General features: G+C 46.7%; 1 protein-coding gene across 8 annotated transcripts in view; it reads left to right on the top strand.

Annotated features, from left to right (window-relative positions):
• The first annotated feature begins 4,523 nt into the window (after window positions 1-4,523).
• The window catches only part of STK38L (serine/threonine kinase 38 like), an 88,262-nt gene continuing 76,132 nt past the window's right edge, over window positions 4,524-16,653 (top strand). Inside the window, exon 1 of one of the 8 annotated variants that reach the window (XM_040345587.1) lies at window positions 4,524-4,738. In XM_040345587.1, coding sequence (XP_040201521.1) covers window positions 4,588-4,738 — 151 coding nt within the window. In that variant the 5' untranslated portion in view covers window positions 4,524-4,587. The remainder of the gene's footprint in view (window positions 4,739-16,653) is intronic. The other 7 variants (XM_040345585.1, XM_040345586.1, XM_040345591.1 and 4 more) reach the window with 7 other exon arrangements.

Below are 16,653 nucleotides of genomic sequence, written 5' to 3'. Positions count from 1 at the left end.
TTTGAGTTAGATAGAGCAGGCAGGCAGGCGAGTCAGTTAGCTGCAGTTACAGTGTGTAGAGGATATATATGCATCCCATGTATTGTATATATATTTATACACTGTAATCAGTTTAACTAGAACCGTTCCTCTTCATAATATACTGACAGGCAGGCAGGTGATTGTGCTAGCTGTAGTATTTTCACTTAGTGTACTGTGTCCTTTGCACAGTGTGCACCTAAAGCTACCTGAATACAATTGCTGGTGTTCTCATACAAATACAGGCAGGGAGGGACCTCCAGTATTTTGTTTTAGTGTCCTTTGCACAGTGTGCACCTAAAGCTTACCCGAATACAATTGCTGGTATTTTCATACAAATACAGGCAGGGAACTCCAGTATTGTGTTTTAGTGTCCTTTGCACAGTGTGCGCCTAAAGCTTACCTGAATACAATTGCTGGTGTTCTCATACAAATATAGACGGGACCTCCAGTATTTTGTTTTAAAGTCCTTTGCACAGTGTGCACCTAAAGCTTACCTGAATACAATTGCTGGTGTTCTTTTACAAATACAGGCAGGGACCTGCAGTATTTTGATTTAGTGTCATTTACACAGTGTGCACCTAAAGCTACCTGACTACAATTGCTGGTGTTCTCATACTAATACCACAGACAGAAATCTTCTGAACAGGTGCACAGACAGCAAAACAAATGTTACAGGGGTGATAACCCTTCCCTATGTTTTCCAAAACAGATTTTTGGGCTGGAGCTACACTTTAAAAATGTACCAGTTCAAAATTACAAACAGATTCTACTTTACAACAAACCTACAGTCCCTGTATTGTTTGCACCGCCTATATACTGCTGTTCAGAGTATATAGGGCCTGGGGGCCCCACGCCTTTCCTTTTTTTAATTTGGGTGCAGGGTCCCCCTTAATATCCATACAAGACCCAAAGGGGCTGGTTATGGCCTGGGGGAGGGGGGGGGGGAGACCCATGCCATTTCTTCTCAATGATTTTCATCCATATTGCCGGGACCAGACATTACATTAAAGCCGCAAGCAGTTTTGAATTACTTTTTTTCCTATAGAAATGTAATTTTTTGCAGAGACAGTTCTAAACACGGGAACCTCGTGCCACTTCACAGGCATACTATAGACACCCAGCAGGTACGATATTTAAAGGAATATTTCACACTTTTTTTTACTTTAAGCATCATTAAAATCACTGCCCCAGAAAAAACTGCAGTTTTTAAAACTTTTTTGCATTGATACATGTTCCCTGGGGCAGGACCCGGGTCCCCAAACCCTTTTTAGGACAATAACTTGCATATTAGCCTTTAAAATTAGCACTTTTGATTTCGAACGTTTGAGTCCCATAGACTTTAATGGGGTTCTAAAGTTCGCACGAACGTTCGGTACGTTCGAAGGTTCTAATGCAAACCAAAGCGGTGGGTGTTCGGCTCATCCCTAGCTGTAACACACCTAATTTTACACCATCATTCCTCTCAGTGCAGGTTTCAGAGAGGACTGAGGGTATAGTGGGGTTGGAGATCCCAGCTGATGAGGAGCAAGGAGAGGTCCGCTTTGTTCTTTGGTGTGGGTCTTTTAGGTACGCTTGCCAACGAACTGCATGGCAGGTCAACATATGTCTGGTCAAGCATGTGGTGCCCAAGCGGGTGATATTTTGGCCACGTGAGATACGCTTGAGACATATGTTGCAAATAGCAGCCGTGCGATCTGATCCACACCAAAGAACTTTTGGAATTGTCGCAAAGTGTAGTAAAGTGACTGTGGCACTCAAGCAACGTTGTTGTTTATTGGCTGAACTATAGTCTTCCGTTACTGCCGTGTGCCCATTACTACTTATTTTACGTTGTCATTTATGAACATAGCCCACATGTGCTGTAGTAGGAGGCTGTGGACCATTGTGAGAACAAATACAAAGAAAAATATTAAGGTAAGGTGACCAGATTTTTAAAATGAAATCCGGGGACATATTTTTTCTTTACTAGTAATGGCAACAATCAGCGACTCTCTGCCCGTCGCCGCCCGCCTCACAGCCTCTCAAGTCTAAGGGTCCTTTCACACGTGCGGACCGTTCGTCCGTTTTTTCATACGTCCGTTTACGGACTGCAATGCTTTCCAATGGGATAGCGTACGTTAGCGGATGAGCATCCGCTAATGTCCGTTAACATCCGTCTCCGTTAAGCTCCGTTTTTTTGAACGGAAGAAAACCCTATTTTTCTTCTGTCAAAAAAAAACGGAACGGACGAAAAACATATGTTAGCAGACGATCCGTTTAACATCCGATCCGCTAACATCCGTTTTTCATCAAAATATGTAATAAAAATAAAGTTCTAACAAAAAAAAAAAACGGATGAAAAAACGGATGAAAAACGGATGAAAAACGGATGACAACTGATGAAAAACGGATGTAAAACGGATGACAACTGATGAAAAACGGATGTAAAACGGATGAAAAACGGATGAAAAAACGGATGAAAAAACTGATGAAGACGGATGAAAAACGGATGACAACTGATGAAAAAACGGATCAACTGATGATAAAAAACTGATCTAAAAAACGGTCCGCACGTGTGAAAGGACCCTTAGGCCCCTTTCACATTGAGGCGTTTTTCATGCGGTACAGCGCTAAAAATAGTGCTGCTATACCGCATGAAAAAAATGCCCTGTAGTGTTCAATGTGAAAGCCCGAAGGCTTTCACATTGAAGCGGTGCGCTAGCAGGAGCGCTCCAAAAGTCCAGCTAGCCGCATGTTTACCGCGGTATAGGAGCGGTGTGTTCACCGCTCCTATACCGCGCCTTCCCATTGAAATCAATGGGAAAGCGCGGTAATACCGCCCGCAACGCGGGCGGTATTAACCCTTTTTCGGCCGCTAGCGGGGGTTAAAACCTCACCGCTATCGCCCGAATATCGCGGTAAATACGACGGTATAGCCACGCTACAAATAGCGCGGCTATACCGTCACCGCGGCTGCACGCCTCAATGTGAAAGTAGCCTTACTCTTTGGGCCCTGGCTACTACTGGATGGGGAGCGGGGGAAGATAACTCCGCCAGGGAAGGCAAGGAGATAGGCAGGTGGCTGGTCAGGATTTGAGCCAAGGCAGAAAAACATGCGAGCGAAGCTGAATGGGCATGCGCCCAAAACTGAAGAAATATTCCCTCCACTCCGGCTGGCACATGATCATCAGAAAGGGGCACAGATAATGGGAAAAATACAACCCCCCTATGCTAGAAGGCACGGTGGAGCGGGGGGGTGTAATTCAAATTTTTTTATTTTAATTCTGCACTGACTTTCTTTGAAATTTCTCCTGCCCCCTATTAAATCCAATCTGGGGACAAAACCAGGGACAGACTTGGTCCGGGGACAGTGTCCTCAATCAGGGGACTGTCCCCTGAAACTGGGGATGTCTGGTCACCCTATATTAAGGTCACTAGAGCAATCAAATCCTGATACGTGAGGAAAACCGTGTCAATACATAGTGACCAGCTTAAAGGGGTTGTAAAGGTAAATGTTTTTTCACCTTAATGCATCTGGTGAAAAAACATTTACCTTTACAACCCCTTTAAAGCGGGGGTTCACCCTTAGAGGGCACTTTTCCCCCTTAGATTCCTGCTCGTTATTACTAGGGGAATCGGCTATTTATTTTAAAATATGTGCAGTACTTACCCGTTTACGAGACGCATCCTCTCCGTCGCTTCCGGGTATGGGCTTCGGGAATGGGAGTTCCTTCTTGATTGACAGGTTTCCGAGAGGCTTCCGACGGTCGCATCCATCGCGTCACGATTTTCCGAAAGAAGCCGAACGTCGGTGCGCAGGCGCAGTATAGAGCCGCACCGACGTTCGGCTTCTTTCGGCTACGAGTGACGCGATGGATGCGACCGTCGGAAGCCTCTCGGAAGAATGTCAATCAAGAAGGAACGCCCGCTCCCGAAGACCCATACCCGGAAGCGACGGAAGAAGATGCAGCTCGAAAACGGGTAAGTACTGCACATATTTTAATATAAATAGCCGATTCCCCTAGACCGAACGAGCAGGAAGCTAAGGGGAGATTTTTTATTTTTTTTTAAATGGGTGAACTCCCGCTTTAAGCTGGTCACTATGTATTGACACAGTTTTCCTCACGTATCAGGATTTGATTGCTCTAGTCTAGTGACCTTAATATTTTTCTTTGTATTTGTTCTCACAATGGTCCACAGCCTCCTACTACACCACATGTGGGCTATGTTCATAAATGACAACGTAAAATAAATAGTAATGGGCACACGGCAGTAACGGAAGACTGTAGTTCAGCCAATAAACAACAAAGTCAGTCACTTTACTACACTTTGCCCATGCTTTCTACACCCGCCAAGCGCACTAAACGTTTCATTGCTGATAAAAATAATTGATTTCCATGTCTCCAAAACAAGAGCCATTTAATTGAAGCCAATCCTATACGCTTTTAAACAAACCGAGTCTACGTCAAAATGGCGGCATGCCACGAAAGGTTGCGAGACTTTTATGGGGAAATGGATGGGCCTCTAGCCGTAGCAGACTGATGACTAGCTGAAGGAGGGGGCGTGGTGCTCGCACAGGGTGTGCCGATGGGCGGGTTGTGCCAGGGACAGGTGCGTGGATCTCGCGAGACGTGGGAGAGCTGCTGCGGGTACTGCTATAGCTGCTGCCGGAGGAGTGTGAGGGCTGAGCGGAGACACCGTGGATCACCGGAGGAGGTGAGACTTGGGGGTGCCCCATGTACGTTTTATTCTCCTTATTATTATATATCATGTCTTTATTATAGGGCACTGACTGAGCTTTATACCGGCCTCTGCTGTGATCATAATAGAATGACAGGACAGCGCTGTGTAATGTATAATAATACATAGGATGAGCCGCACTCGCTGCTCTGTACATTCTGATCACTAGCACTGTAATATTCTTATTATTGGCATTACATGGCAGGGCATCACTTATTTCTGTAAGTACATACCAATGTTCCTTATTGCCCATAGCAGTGTGCACTCCATGGATGAGGAGGCGACTTGTGTGGTTACTATTGGTGACGTGACATTGGCTGGCAGCATCACCTGTGTAATAATCTATAGTAACTGTGTACTGATTGGTCATAATAACTTCTTATTGTCATATGAGGGGACAGCCCTATGTGTGTGTGTGTGTGTGTGTGTGTATATACCGCCATATATTAGTACAGCCCTGTGTATACAATGCACCATACAGACCTTCTCTGTATACATTGTACTGAATGTTCCTGTATCTATTCAATATATAATATGTGTAACACCCTAATGTTACTGGATTGTCTCTAGATGAGGGAGAGCTGTGTGTGTATGTACCATATAATAGTACAGAGCTGTGTGTGTGTGTGTGTATATATAATAGTACAGAGCTGTGTATGTACCATATAATAGTACAGAGCTGTGTATGTACCATATAATAGTACAGAGCTGTGTATGTACCATATAATAGTACAGAGCTGTGTATGTACCATATAATAGTACAGAGCTGTTGTGTGTATGTACCATATAATGGTACAGAGCTGTGTGTGTATATAATAGTATAGAACTGTGTGTGTGTGTGTATACCATATAATAGTATAGAGCTGTGTGTGTATATACCATATAATAGTATAGAGCTGTGTGTGTATATACCATAAAATAGTATAGAGCTGTGTGTGTGTGTGTATATACCATATAATAGTATAGAGCTGTGTGTGTGTGTGTGTGTGTGTGTGTGTGTGTGTATATACCATATAATAGTACAGAGCTGTGTGTAATATATAGTAGGGGTGTGCCGAAACCAAAAATGCAGCATGCTCAAGAAAAAATGCAGTCTCTAGTATCTCTTGTATCACGTCCTCAGTCTCTAACCATATGAGGTTATTACGTCCTCAGTCTCTAACCATCTCTTGTATCACGTCCCCAGTCTCTAACATCTCTTGTTTCACGTCCCCAGTCTCTAACAATCTCTTGTTTCACGTCCCCAGTCTCTAACCATCTCTTGTATCACGTCCCCAGTCTCTAACCATCTCTTGTATCACGTCCTCGGTCTCTAACCATCTCTTGTATCACGTCCTCGGTCTCTAACCATCTCTTGTATCACGTCCTCGGTCTCTAACCATCTCTTGTATCACGTCCTCGGTCTCTAACCATCTCTTGTATCACGTCCTCGGTCTCTAACCATCTCTTGTATCACGTCCTCGGTCTCTAACCATCTCTTGTATCACGTCCTCGGTCTCTAACCATCTCTTGTATCACGTCCTCGGTCTCTAACCATCTCTTGTATCACGTCCTCGGTCTCTAACCATCTCTTGTATCACGTCCTCGGTCTCTAACCATCTCTTGTATCACGTCCTCGGTCTCTAACCATCTCTTGTATCACGTCCTCGGTCTCTAACCATCTCTTGTATCACGTCCTCGGTCTCTAACCATCTCTTGTATCACGTCCTCGGTCTCTAACCATCTCTTGTATCACGTCCTCGGTCTCTAACCATCTCTTGTATCACGTCCTCGGTCTCTAACCATCTCTTGTATCACGTCCTCGGTCTCTAACCATCTCTTGTATCACGTCCTCGGTCTCTAACCATCTCTTGTATCACGTCCTCGGTCTCTAACCATCTCTTGTATCACGTCCTCGGTCTCTAACCATCTCTTGTATCACGTCCTCGGTCTCTAACCATCTCTTGTATCACGTCCTCGGTCTCTAACCATCTCTTGTATCACGTCCTCGGTCTCTAACCATCTCTTGTATCATTTCTGCAATATCTTACATAACCCCTTGCTGACCAGCGCACAACGATATACGTCGGCACAATGGCACGGCTGGGCAAAAGGGGCGTACCTATACATCTTCTTTAAATCGCGGCTTAGTGGGCACATGCACGCTCGCCACATACTCTGTGAGCATGCCCGCGGCTCCAGTGAACTTGATGTCCACCGGGTCCCACGATTGTGACACGGAGTGGCAGAATGGGGATATGTCTATGTAAACAAGGCATTTCCCTGTTCTGCTTAGCAACAAGACATGGATCTACTGCTCCCTGTCATCGGGAGCAGTGATCTTTGTCATGTTGTAGTGAGCCCCCCCCCTACAGTTAGAACACAGTGAGGGAACACTGTAACCCCTTGATCACCCCCTAGTGTTTAACCCCCTTCCCTGCCAGTGACATTTACATTTGTATAGCACGGATCGCTGTATAAATGACAATGGTCCCAAAATAGTTTCAAAAGTGTCTGATGTGTCCACTGCAATGTCGCAGTCATGATAAAAATCGCTAATCGCCGCCATTACTAATAAAAGAAAAAAAATAATAATAAAAATGCCATAAATCTATCCCCTATTTTGTAGACGCTTTAAGTTTTACCAAAAGTATGTAGAAGAATAAATATCGGCCTAAACCGAGAGAGAATTTTTTTTCCAGATATTTTTGGGGTATATTTTCTATAGCAAAATGTAAACATTTATTTTTTTTATTTTTTGTTCATAACGCAAAAAATAAAAACCGCAGAGGTGATCAAATATCACCAAAATAAAGCTTTATTTGTGGGGGTAAGAAAAGGACAATTTTGTTTGGGAGCCACGTCGCACGACTGCGCAATTGTCAGTTAAAGGGGCGCAGTGCCTTATCGCAAAAAGTGATGTGGTCAGGAAGGGGGTAAATCCTTCTGGGGCTCAAGTGGTTAAACACACTGCTAATAGTATTAGAAACATTTCCATTCAGTGCACCTCATATACAGAAGATGGTCAGAGACTGCAGATATGGTACAAGAGATCGGATCAGAGCGTTGGTCTCCCGGTGTGTTAAGGAGCTGGCTTTGCTTTCCCCGGCCACCGTAACAATGTCCCGCCTCATGTGATCACGTCACACTTATTCATTGTCCTGCCATTGGATCAGCGTGCTGTCTATCACAGGAGGTGGGACATTGTCACTGCGGCCCGGGCAATTCAGCTCATGGAGTGGAAGAGAACTCCAGTGGCAACATGTTCTGGTGAACTCCATGCCCAAGAGGGTTAAGGCAGTGCTGGAAAATAATGGTGGCCAGTGGCGTATCTAGGGTATGGCAGCCATGGCAAGTGCCATGGGCAGAGGAGTGGAAAAAAAGCCACCCCCCCCCCACATGAAAAAAAACCACCCGTCCTCCCGCACTAATGTAGCTCCCGGCGCTGCACCCACCTTGCTGAAGCGCAACGCCGGCACAGAAATTGCTAATATTTCTCCTTCTGCCTAGGGAGGGAAGTGACAGGTGCACCCAAGATGGCCAATGACTGGCCAGACTGGTTCCACATAGGGTAGTGGCTGCGTTTGATGGGCACAGTGGCTTAAATTTATGTGTTTTTCTCTTACCACCTTCCAGGACGGCACCCGAGAGATGATGGCTCCTCCTGCAGGAAACACAATCACATGACAGTTTAAAAGGCCCCGCCCTTCCCCTTGCTCCTCAGTATTGATTGTGTTTCTCCAACACAGCGACACGTTTGTTTTGTTTATGGAAACCTAGAGACCGGGGAGGGTCGAAGGTACCCCTGTGAGACAGGTCTAAGGGAGGCCGGGGAGGGCTGAACTTACCTGTAGACTTCGGTCCAAACTCACAGGTCGCCCTATGGAAGCACCAGTGCTCTGAGCTGCGGGGAGGTGAGCCATCACTGCGTGCTATCGAATCCACCACCATTCGAATCGCCGTTTTCCCGGGTCTCCAGAAGTAAAAACGCCGCGCTCCAGGCCTCATTCTGAGACAGGAACTGCATCACAGGAAGTGGGCGGTTCCGGACGGCGTGACCCGGAAGTTCCCAGTGGAGCGAGGAGACAGCGTGGGTGGTGGACGGGTCGGCTTGCGGTGACCAGTACAGGAGTACCGACAGCCAGGACCGAGTCACCCTCCTCATGGAAGAGGACGGAAAGACCGACACGACCGCTGGCAGATCCAGGTCGGGGGGCGGTAAGTACCAATCCCCCTGGAAAGGGAGGGGGGAAGTGGTGAGAGTTCCCAAACTTTTAGGGAACGACCGGAGCAGGATCTGGTCCCTTCTCGTCCACTTCCTCCCCTCCCCAGTACAGCCAGCAGTCTTGGGGGAAAAAAGACAATTTAAATGTATATTTCATGTCTTTCAGAAACCCCCAGCGGACCCCAGGAGGCCTCAGCTCAGTCTCCCTCCGCTACAGGGCATAGTTCCTCTAAAAAGTGTGGGAATTGTAGAGAGAAGCTCCCCAAGTCCTACACAAAACCTTTCTGCTACAAATGTATTAATATACTGGCGGGAAAGGAGGCTGCTGCCATGATGAAGAGTTTTCTCTCATCCATGCAAACAGAAATGTTAGCAACAGTTAAAGCCTTTCGGGAGGCAGCCGGGCAGTCAGTACAGACTGAAATAGAGGAACTTACCCCTAAGGAAGGCACTTCCTCTCAGGAGACCCCCTTTTCTAAGGGTCCAAGTGTTTTCTTTACACCTTCACAAAATCCCCCTTTGGGGGAAGCAGATGGTGAAGAGAGTGAGGTAGCCAGTCTACCTAGGTCTAGGCACAGCTCAGGGGAGGTAGATGGAGACTCCATTAGTCAGTCTCAGGAGGACACACGTCCAAGAAAACACCTCTTTGCTGTAGAAGATCTAGAGAGTCTCCTCCAGGCTATCTACGCCACAGAGGAAATTCCTGAGACCCCTAAACCTACCTCAGCACAGGATAAAGTGTATAGGGGCCTGAGTGACGCTCAATCTAAAGTATTCCCCCTGCACAAATCCCTCAAGGAGTTAGTCCTTCAGGAGTGGAGAGACCCTGAAAGGAGAATAATCAAACAAAAAACCTGGAAAAGAAGGTTCCCCTTCTCCCAGGAAGATGAGGAAGTCTTTTTTAAGCTTCCTAGACTTGATGCGGCTTTGTCGCAAGTCACTAAATTGTCTGATCTCTCCTTTGAGGATACAGGTAACATCAAGGATGTGATGGACCGTAGAGCAGAGTCCCTCCTTAGAAAAGCCTGGGAGGCCAATGCGGCAGCACTAAGCCCAGCCTTAGCAGCAGCATGTGTAGCTAGGAATACAGATGTTTGGGTAGAGACACTCACCGACCACCTCGCCCAAAATTCGGAGGCGGAGGAGGTAGTTGAGTCACTTACAGTGGTAAGGAAGGCGATTGCTTACCTAGCAGATGCAGCTACGGAATCTGCAAGGGCAGCAGCCAAGACAGCAGCCCTCATTAACTCTACTAGGAGGGCAGTTTGGATCAAGGCCTGGGAAGGAGATGCTACATCCAAGGGAAAACTCTGTGGCATCCCCTTTCAAGGTTCCCTGTTGTTTGGGAAAGACCTGGATGATGTCCTGGCTAGGTCATCAGAAAAAGGTAAAAAATTCCCAGTTAAACCCAAAAAAGAAGGTTTCAAGAAAACCTTTCGAGGCCCCCAGGGGCAGGGTAGACAAAAAGCCAAAAAGGAACCTTTTAGGCGTTGGAACTTTGGCAAAGGGAACAGGAAGAACAACCTCCTTTTCCCTCCTCCAAAACCCAGCGACAAACCGTCCAAGTGACGACGTAGTCAGAGTGGGGGGTCGACTATCTCAATTCCTTCCTCTATGGGAGAGAATTTCGAACAGTCATTACATCTGCCAAATAATTCAAAAAGGCTATCGCCTAGAATTTCTGGCTACACCCCCCACCATGATCACCATTACTCACCTTCCCAGGGATACCCTGAAAAGGTCTGCCCTCTTGGAGGGCATACAGGACTTAGCCAAACAACTAGTGGTAGTACCAGTACCAAAAGCTCAGCAGTACCAGGGATTTTATTCCCATATTTTCGTAGTACGAAAACCCTCCGGGAAATACCGTCTAATAGTAAACTTGAGAAACCTGAACAAGTTTCTGGAATACAAAAAGTTTACTATGGAAAGTATTTATTCGGTAAGAAAGAACCTCATGAAGGAGGCCTTCTTGGTGACCCTAGATCTCAAAGATGCCTATCTCCACGTGCCAATCCACGTGGATCACCAGGTATATCTGAGGTTTGCGGTCGTGGTGGAAGGAGAAACCTTCCACTGGCAGTTCAGAGCACTACCATTCGGGCTAACCTCCAGCCCAAGGATTTTTACAAAAGTCCTAGCAGAAGCGGTGGCATACCTGCACCTTCAGGGCATATCCCTTATACCTTATTTAGACGACTTGCTGATTTCAGGAAAATCAGCCGCCCAAGTCACGCTGGATGCCAACAAAGCAATGGCACTCCTAGAGAGCCTAGGGTGGATAATCAACATAGAAAAATCCTCCCTCAACCCAGAACAGGTCAAGACCTTCCTGGGATACGTAGTGGACACCAGGCAGCAGAGACTCTTCTTACCAGAAGGAAAAGTTTTAAAACTAGCCTCAGCAGTCGGGAACCTTATCAAAAACCCCAAACTCTCCAGACGGAATGTTCTGAGAGTTCTAGGCCTGATGTCAGCAAGCATCCCAGCGGTGGTTTGGGCTCAGCTTCATGCAAGGGCATTACACTTCTTCTTCCTGTCCTCATGGGACAAAAGGAAAGAGTCCTTAGATCAGGATATACTACTCACCCCCCAGGTTCTGTCCTCCCTGGAGTGGTGGACATCTCCCCAAAACCTGAGGGGAGGGCGACCGTGGGCTCAGTGGAACCCAGTGAAGGTTACCACGGATGCCAGTTCCTGGGGGTGGGGCGCCCACCTGGAGGGGAAAAAAGCACAGGGGCAATGGGACAGCTCACTAGCTCGCAGGTCATCCAATTACAGAGAACTCAGAGCAGTGGGGGAAGCCTTAATAGCCTTCCAGGAAGACATCAGAGGCAGAGAAGTCCAAGTAAGCTCAGACAACTCTACAGTAGTAGCGTACCTAGGTCACCAGGGAGGGACCAGGTCCAGTCCCCTACTAGAACTTTCCAGGGAAATCCTAACCTGGGCAGAAGAAAGAGTACTCTCTATCTCAGCCATATACATAAAGGGGACGAGCAATATAGAAGCAGACTTCCTCAGCCGTCACAAGTTGAGGGAGGAGGAATGGGAACTGAACCCAGAGGTGTTTCAACACCTAGTCCAGTATTTCGGGGAACCGGAAATAGACTTGTTTGCCAACAGACAAAACAGGAAGGTAGAAAGGTATTTCTCGATTTCCTGGGAACTACAGTCGGAAGGTCTGGATGCGCTATCCCAGACCTGGCGCTTCGGGCTGGCCTATGCCTTCCCGCCGGTAGCGCTCATTCCGCGAGTTCTTCAGAAACTCAGCAGGTCTCCAGGCCAGATTCTTCTGATAGCACCATGGTGGCCAAAAAGAACTTGGTTCGCAAACCTAAGAGCCATGGCAATGGTGGAGCCTCTGAAGCTCCCGTACAGGGCAGATCTCCTCAGGCAGGGCCCAGTACTCCATCCAAAGCCGGAATTCTTCCAGCTAGCAGCCTGGTTAGTGAGCGCCAGATTCTAGAACGCAAAGGCTGCTCAGAGAGGGTCATAGATACCCTTCTCATGAGCAGAAAACCAGTAACTCAAAAGATTTACCAAAAGGTATGGAAGACCTTCTGTTCCTGGCGTAAGGAAAGACAGGTAGCTTCAACTTCTATCCCGGTTATCCTGGACTTCCTCCAGGATGGGGTAGATTTAGGATTAAAAGTTAGTACCCTTCGGGTCCAAATAACGGCTCTTTCAGTCTATCTTGATAAAAGATTGGCGAAAGAGGACCTTATAAAACGTTTTTTGTTAGCTAGAGAAAGAATTTCTCCAGTCCAAAAATACAATTGTCCGCCTTGGGACTTAACTAGGGTGTTAGAGGCATTATCTATACACCCATTCGAACCTCTGGAAGAGGTTCCCCTTAAATTTCTAACCTTAAAGTTGACTTTTTTGTTAGCCATTACTTCGGCCAGGAGGGTAGGGGATTTGCAGGCGCTATCCATGAAAGAACCCTTCCTGAGGGTACAGCCAGATAGGATCACCCTCAGAACAGACCCCCTGTACCTGCCGAAGGTGGCATCCCTATTTCATAGGACGCAAGACATAATATTGCCGTCCTTTTGTTCTGAACCAAAGAACGAAAAAGAAAAGAAATTTCATTTGTTAGACGTGAGAAGGTGTCTTCTCATTTATCTAGAGAGAACTAAAAGTTTTAGAAGATCTAACCACCTACTAGTTCTACACGCTGGGCCCAGGAAGGGACTGCAGGCATCAAAAGCCTCAGTCTCAAGATGGATTAGAGAAGCAATATCCAAAGCCTATGTATGTACTGGAGCAACAGCTCCCAAAAAGATCAAGGCTCACTCTACCAGAGCCATAGCAACTTCCTGGGCTGAGAAAGCAGGGGCCTCCTGGGAACAAATCCGCAGTGCGGCCACCTGGTCCAGCCATCATACATTCCTGAAGCACTATCGTGTGGAAATGTTGTCACAGCAAGACTTAGCCTTTGGTCGAAAGGTGCTACAAGCTGTGGTCCCACCCTGAAGGTAGGCCTGTGTTTATTACTCAATTATCCTCTCGGGTGCCGTCCTGGAAGGTGGTAAGAGAAAACCAACGTTAGACCTACCGGTAACGGTATTTCTATGAACCTTCCAGGACGGCAGGCCTACTTCCCACCCTATGTGGAGGGAAAAAAGGTAAGTACCTATAAGGACTACGTCCCTTGTGAACCAGTTCAGGATTACTCTATTGCATACTGAGGAGCAAGGGGAAGGGCGGGGCCTTTTAAACTGTCATGTGATTGTGTTTCCTGCAGGAGGAGCCATCATCTCTCGGGTGCCGTCCTGGAAGGTTCATAGAAATACCGTTACCGGTAGGTCTAACGTTGGTTTTTTTTTTGTTTTTTTTTTAGTTTGTTTGCGCCCCCCCAAACATTTTCAGTACCAGTCGCCAGTGGTCCTCAGTGTCCTTCTCTGTCTCCGCCGTGTCCCTGGTTATCTGAAAGATGGGTTTAAATGTTTTGACAAGTGTGCAGTTTCAGTGCTTCGGTGCTGCTTCAGATGTGGGGGCCATAGAAAATGGAACTGTTCGGTTAGGGCGGAGCTACAATACATTCCACTGATTGGTGGATACGCTAGGCATTTTTTTCTAAACCCTGTATGGTCCGATTTGCAGTGGAAACCCTCACCAGAATAGCCCGGACCATTATAACTGTTCCAAACTGCACCGACCCGAACCATTCTGCTCAGTGGAAACGAGGCATAAATGTCTTTATATGAGACAGTGCTGTGTGTACTATAAATATACAGCTCAGTGTTACTATTACCCTTTATTTGTAACCTAGTATGCAGTGCTGCACTAAGTTACAATATTATATTTTCTGGTAGAGAAACTTGACCTGAGAGAAGAGGATTGTTCCCCTTTACTATTCTTTTAATGTTGTTTCAATCCATGTTTGTCAAAATGATGATCCTCTTCTCCGCACTGAGAGGGAAAAGTCACATGGCAGAAAGTAGCAATCAATGTGGCAAATAACACATACATTGTAGCTGTCAATGCTTTATACACTGGCCTCTGCCTAATGTATAGACATGTATGATTTTATGACTATCTGTATATGGTTTTATGACTGTGTGTTATTACAAACGGTGCTAAAAGCTGTATACTATACAGGGCTCTGCTACTGTCCAGAGTGCGTAATTTATGTACAAGCCTGTCATTTATAACTATATAATCCCTAATGAGAGAGAAACCACAAAGTGTAGGATAGTTTTATATGGCAGATTAGATAAACAGTGTTGATTGCTGTCTGCACATACTCTGTGTACTGACCTTGGTTACTATACATTGTCTATTACTAATACATTAATTTGCCATGTTGCTTTATTAATATATATAATATCATCATTGTGTTATCTGTGTAGGATGGGCTATGATGATATGGAGAAGTGACACCTGTATATATTAGGGGTCGACCGATCTATCAAGTTTTTAAGAAAATGGGCATCGGCCGATTGTGTGAAAACAGGCCGATTGTGATGGATCAGAAGCAGGGGCGTGCTGGGTGTAAATCCCCCCCCTGGCCGCCCACCGTCTATTCTAAACGGCTATCACGGCCGCTGTTTGCTGATTTTAATTTTTTCCCCCCCCCAAGTCTGCAGCTGCGGCCGCCGATTGGCTGTTACTGGCCGCACTGCATTCTGGGGTTTGTAGTGTGGAGGCAGAGGCGCAGCACGTCAGGGGACAGATGGAGCTCTCCTTGGCCAGGCGAGGGGACGGAACAGAGCCAAGCGCTCTGCTTGTGGGCACTGACATTTTTAATGACATTCTTGAGCTGTACTGGTGGGCACTGAGGAGCTTCTGAACTGGTGGGCACTGAGGAGCTTCTGAACTGGTGGGCACTGAGGAGCTTCTGAACTGGTGGGCACTGAGGAGCTTCTGAACTGGTGGGCACTGAGGAGCTTCTGAACTGGTGGGCACTGAGGAGCTTCTGAACTGGTGGGCACTGAGGAGCTTCTGAACTGGTGGGCACTGAGGAGCTTCTGAACTGGTGGGCACTGAGGAGCTTCTGAACTGGTGGGCACTGAGGAGCTTCTGAACTGGTGGGCACTGAGGAGCTTCTGAACTGGTGGGCACTGAGGAGCTTCTGAACTGGTGGGCACTGAGGAGCTTCTGAACTGGTGGGCACTGAGGAGCTTCTGAACTGGTGGGCACTGAGGAGCTTCTGAACTGGTGGGCACTGAGGAGCTTCTGAACTGGTGGGCACTGAGGAGCTTCTGAACTGGTGGGCACTGAGGAGCTTCTGAACTGGTGGGCACTGAGGAGCTTCTGAACTGGTGGGCACTGAGGAGCTTGTGAACTGGTGGGCACTAGTGAGATGCACTGATAAGGTGGCACTGTGGTCTGCGCTGGTGGGCACTAATGGACACTGATAGGCTGCACTGATGGACACTAATAAGCTGCACACCTCCTCTCCACCCTAGATTTGCTGAGATGAAGGAAAAAAAAAATTCGGCCTAAAATATCGGCCACATATATCGGCCATCGGCCGCCCCGATTTCTAAATATCGGCATCAGCCAGAGAAAAGCCCATATCGGTCGACCTCTAGTATATACTAGTATACACATTGCACTAACTTCCAGTATCCTGTTTTGGGTTTGTGTCCTCTCTGTATTTCATCTATTATGTCAAATTTATTAATCTCAATATTTACTGATCAACAAAATTGTATGGAAACCCAAAATCTTTTTTTCAGTATGTTCGACATTGTATCTTACTATATACCAGGGATATGCAATTAGCGGTCCTCCAGTTGTTGCAAAACTACAAGCCAAACTTCAGTACTTAAAAATCTCCATAGGTGACGCTTACGTTTTTTTTACAGGTTACCAGTTTAAAGTTACCGAGGAGGTCTAGTGCTAGAATTGTTGCTGGTGCTCTAATGTACGCGGCGATACCTCATGTGTGGTTTGAACAAAGTTTACATATGTGGGTAGGACTTGCGTGTGTGTGTTTACTTCTGAGCGTGAGCTACTGGGGACAGGGGCGTTTTAAAAAATGTTTTTTTTATTTTTACACTTTTTTTTTTTATCACCAACACCCCTTGTAATAGGAATGGTTTGTGACAGGTACTCTTTATGGAGAGATGCGGGCTCAATAAGACCCCACATCTCTCAAATCATTAAAAAAAAATCACCGATCTCATGCCGACAGCCGCGATTGGGGCATTGTTTACTTCCGGGTACCTGGGCGTGACGTCATACTGTTGCACCCGGGC

The sequence above is a fragment of the Rana temporaria genome, chromosome 3, assembly GCF_905171775.1.
Source record: "Rana temporaria chromosome 3, aRanTem1.1, whole genome shotgun sequence".
Classification (NCBI taxonomy): Eukaryota; Metazoa; Chordata; class Amphibia; order Anura; family Ranidae; genus Rana; species Rana temporaria.
Note: the sequence above shows the minus strand (reverse complement) of the source record. Positions and strands in the feature narration are given on the sequence as shown.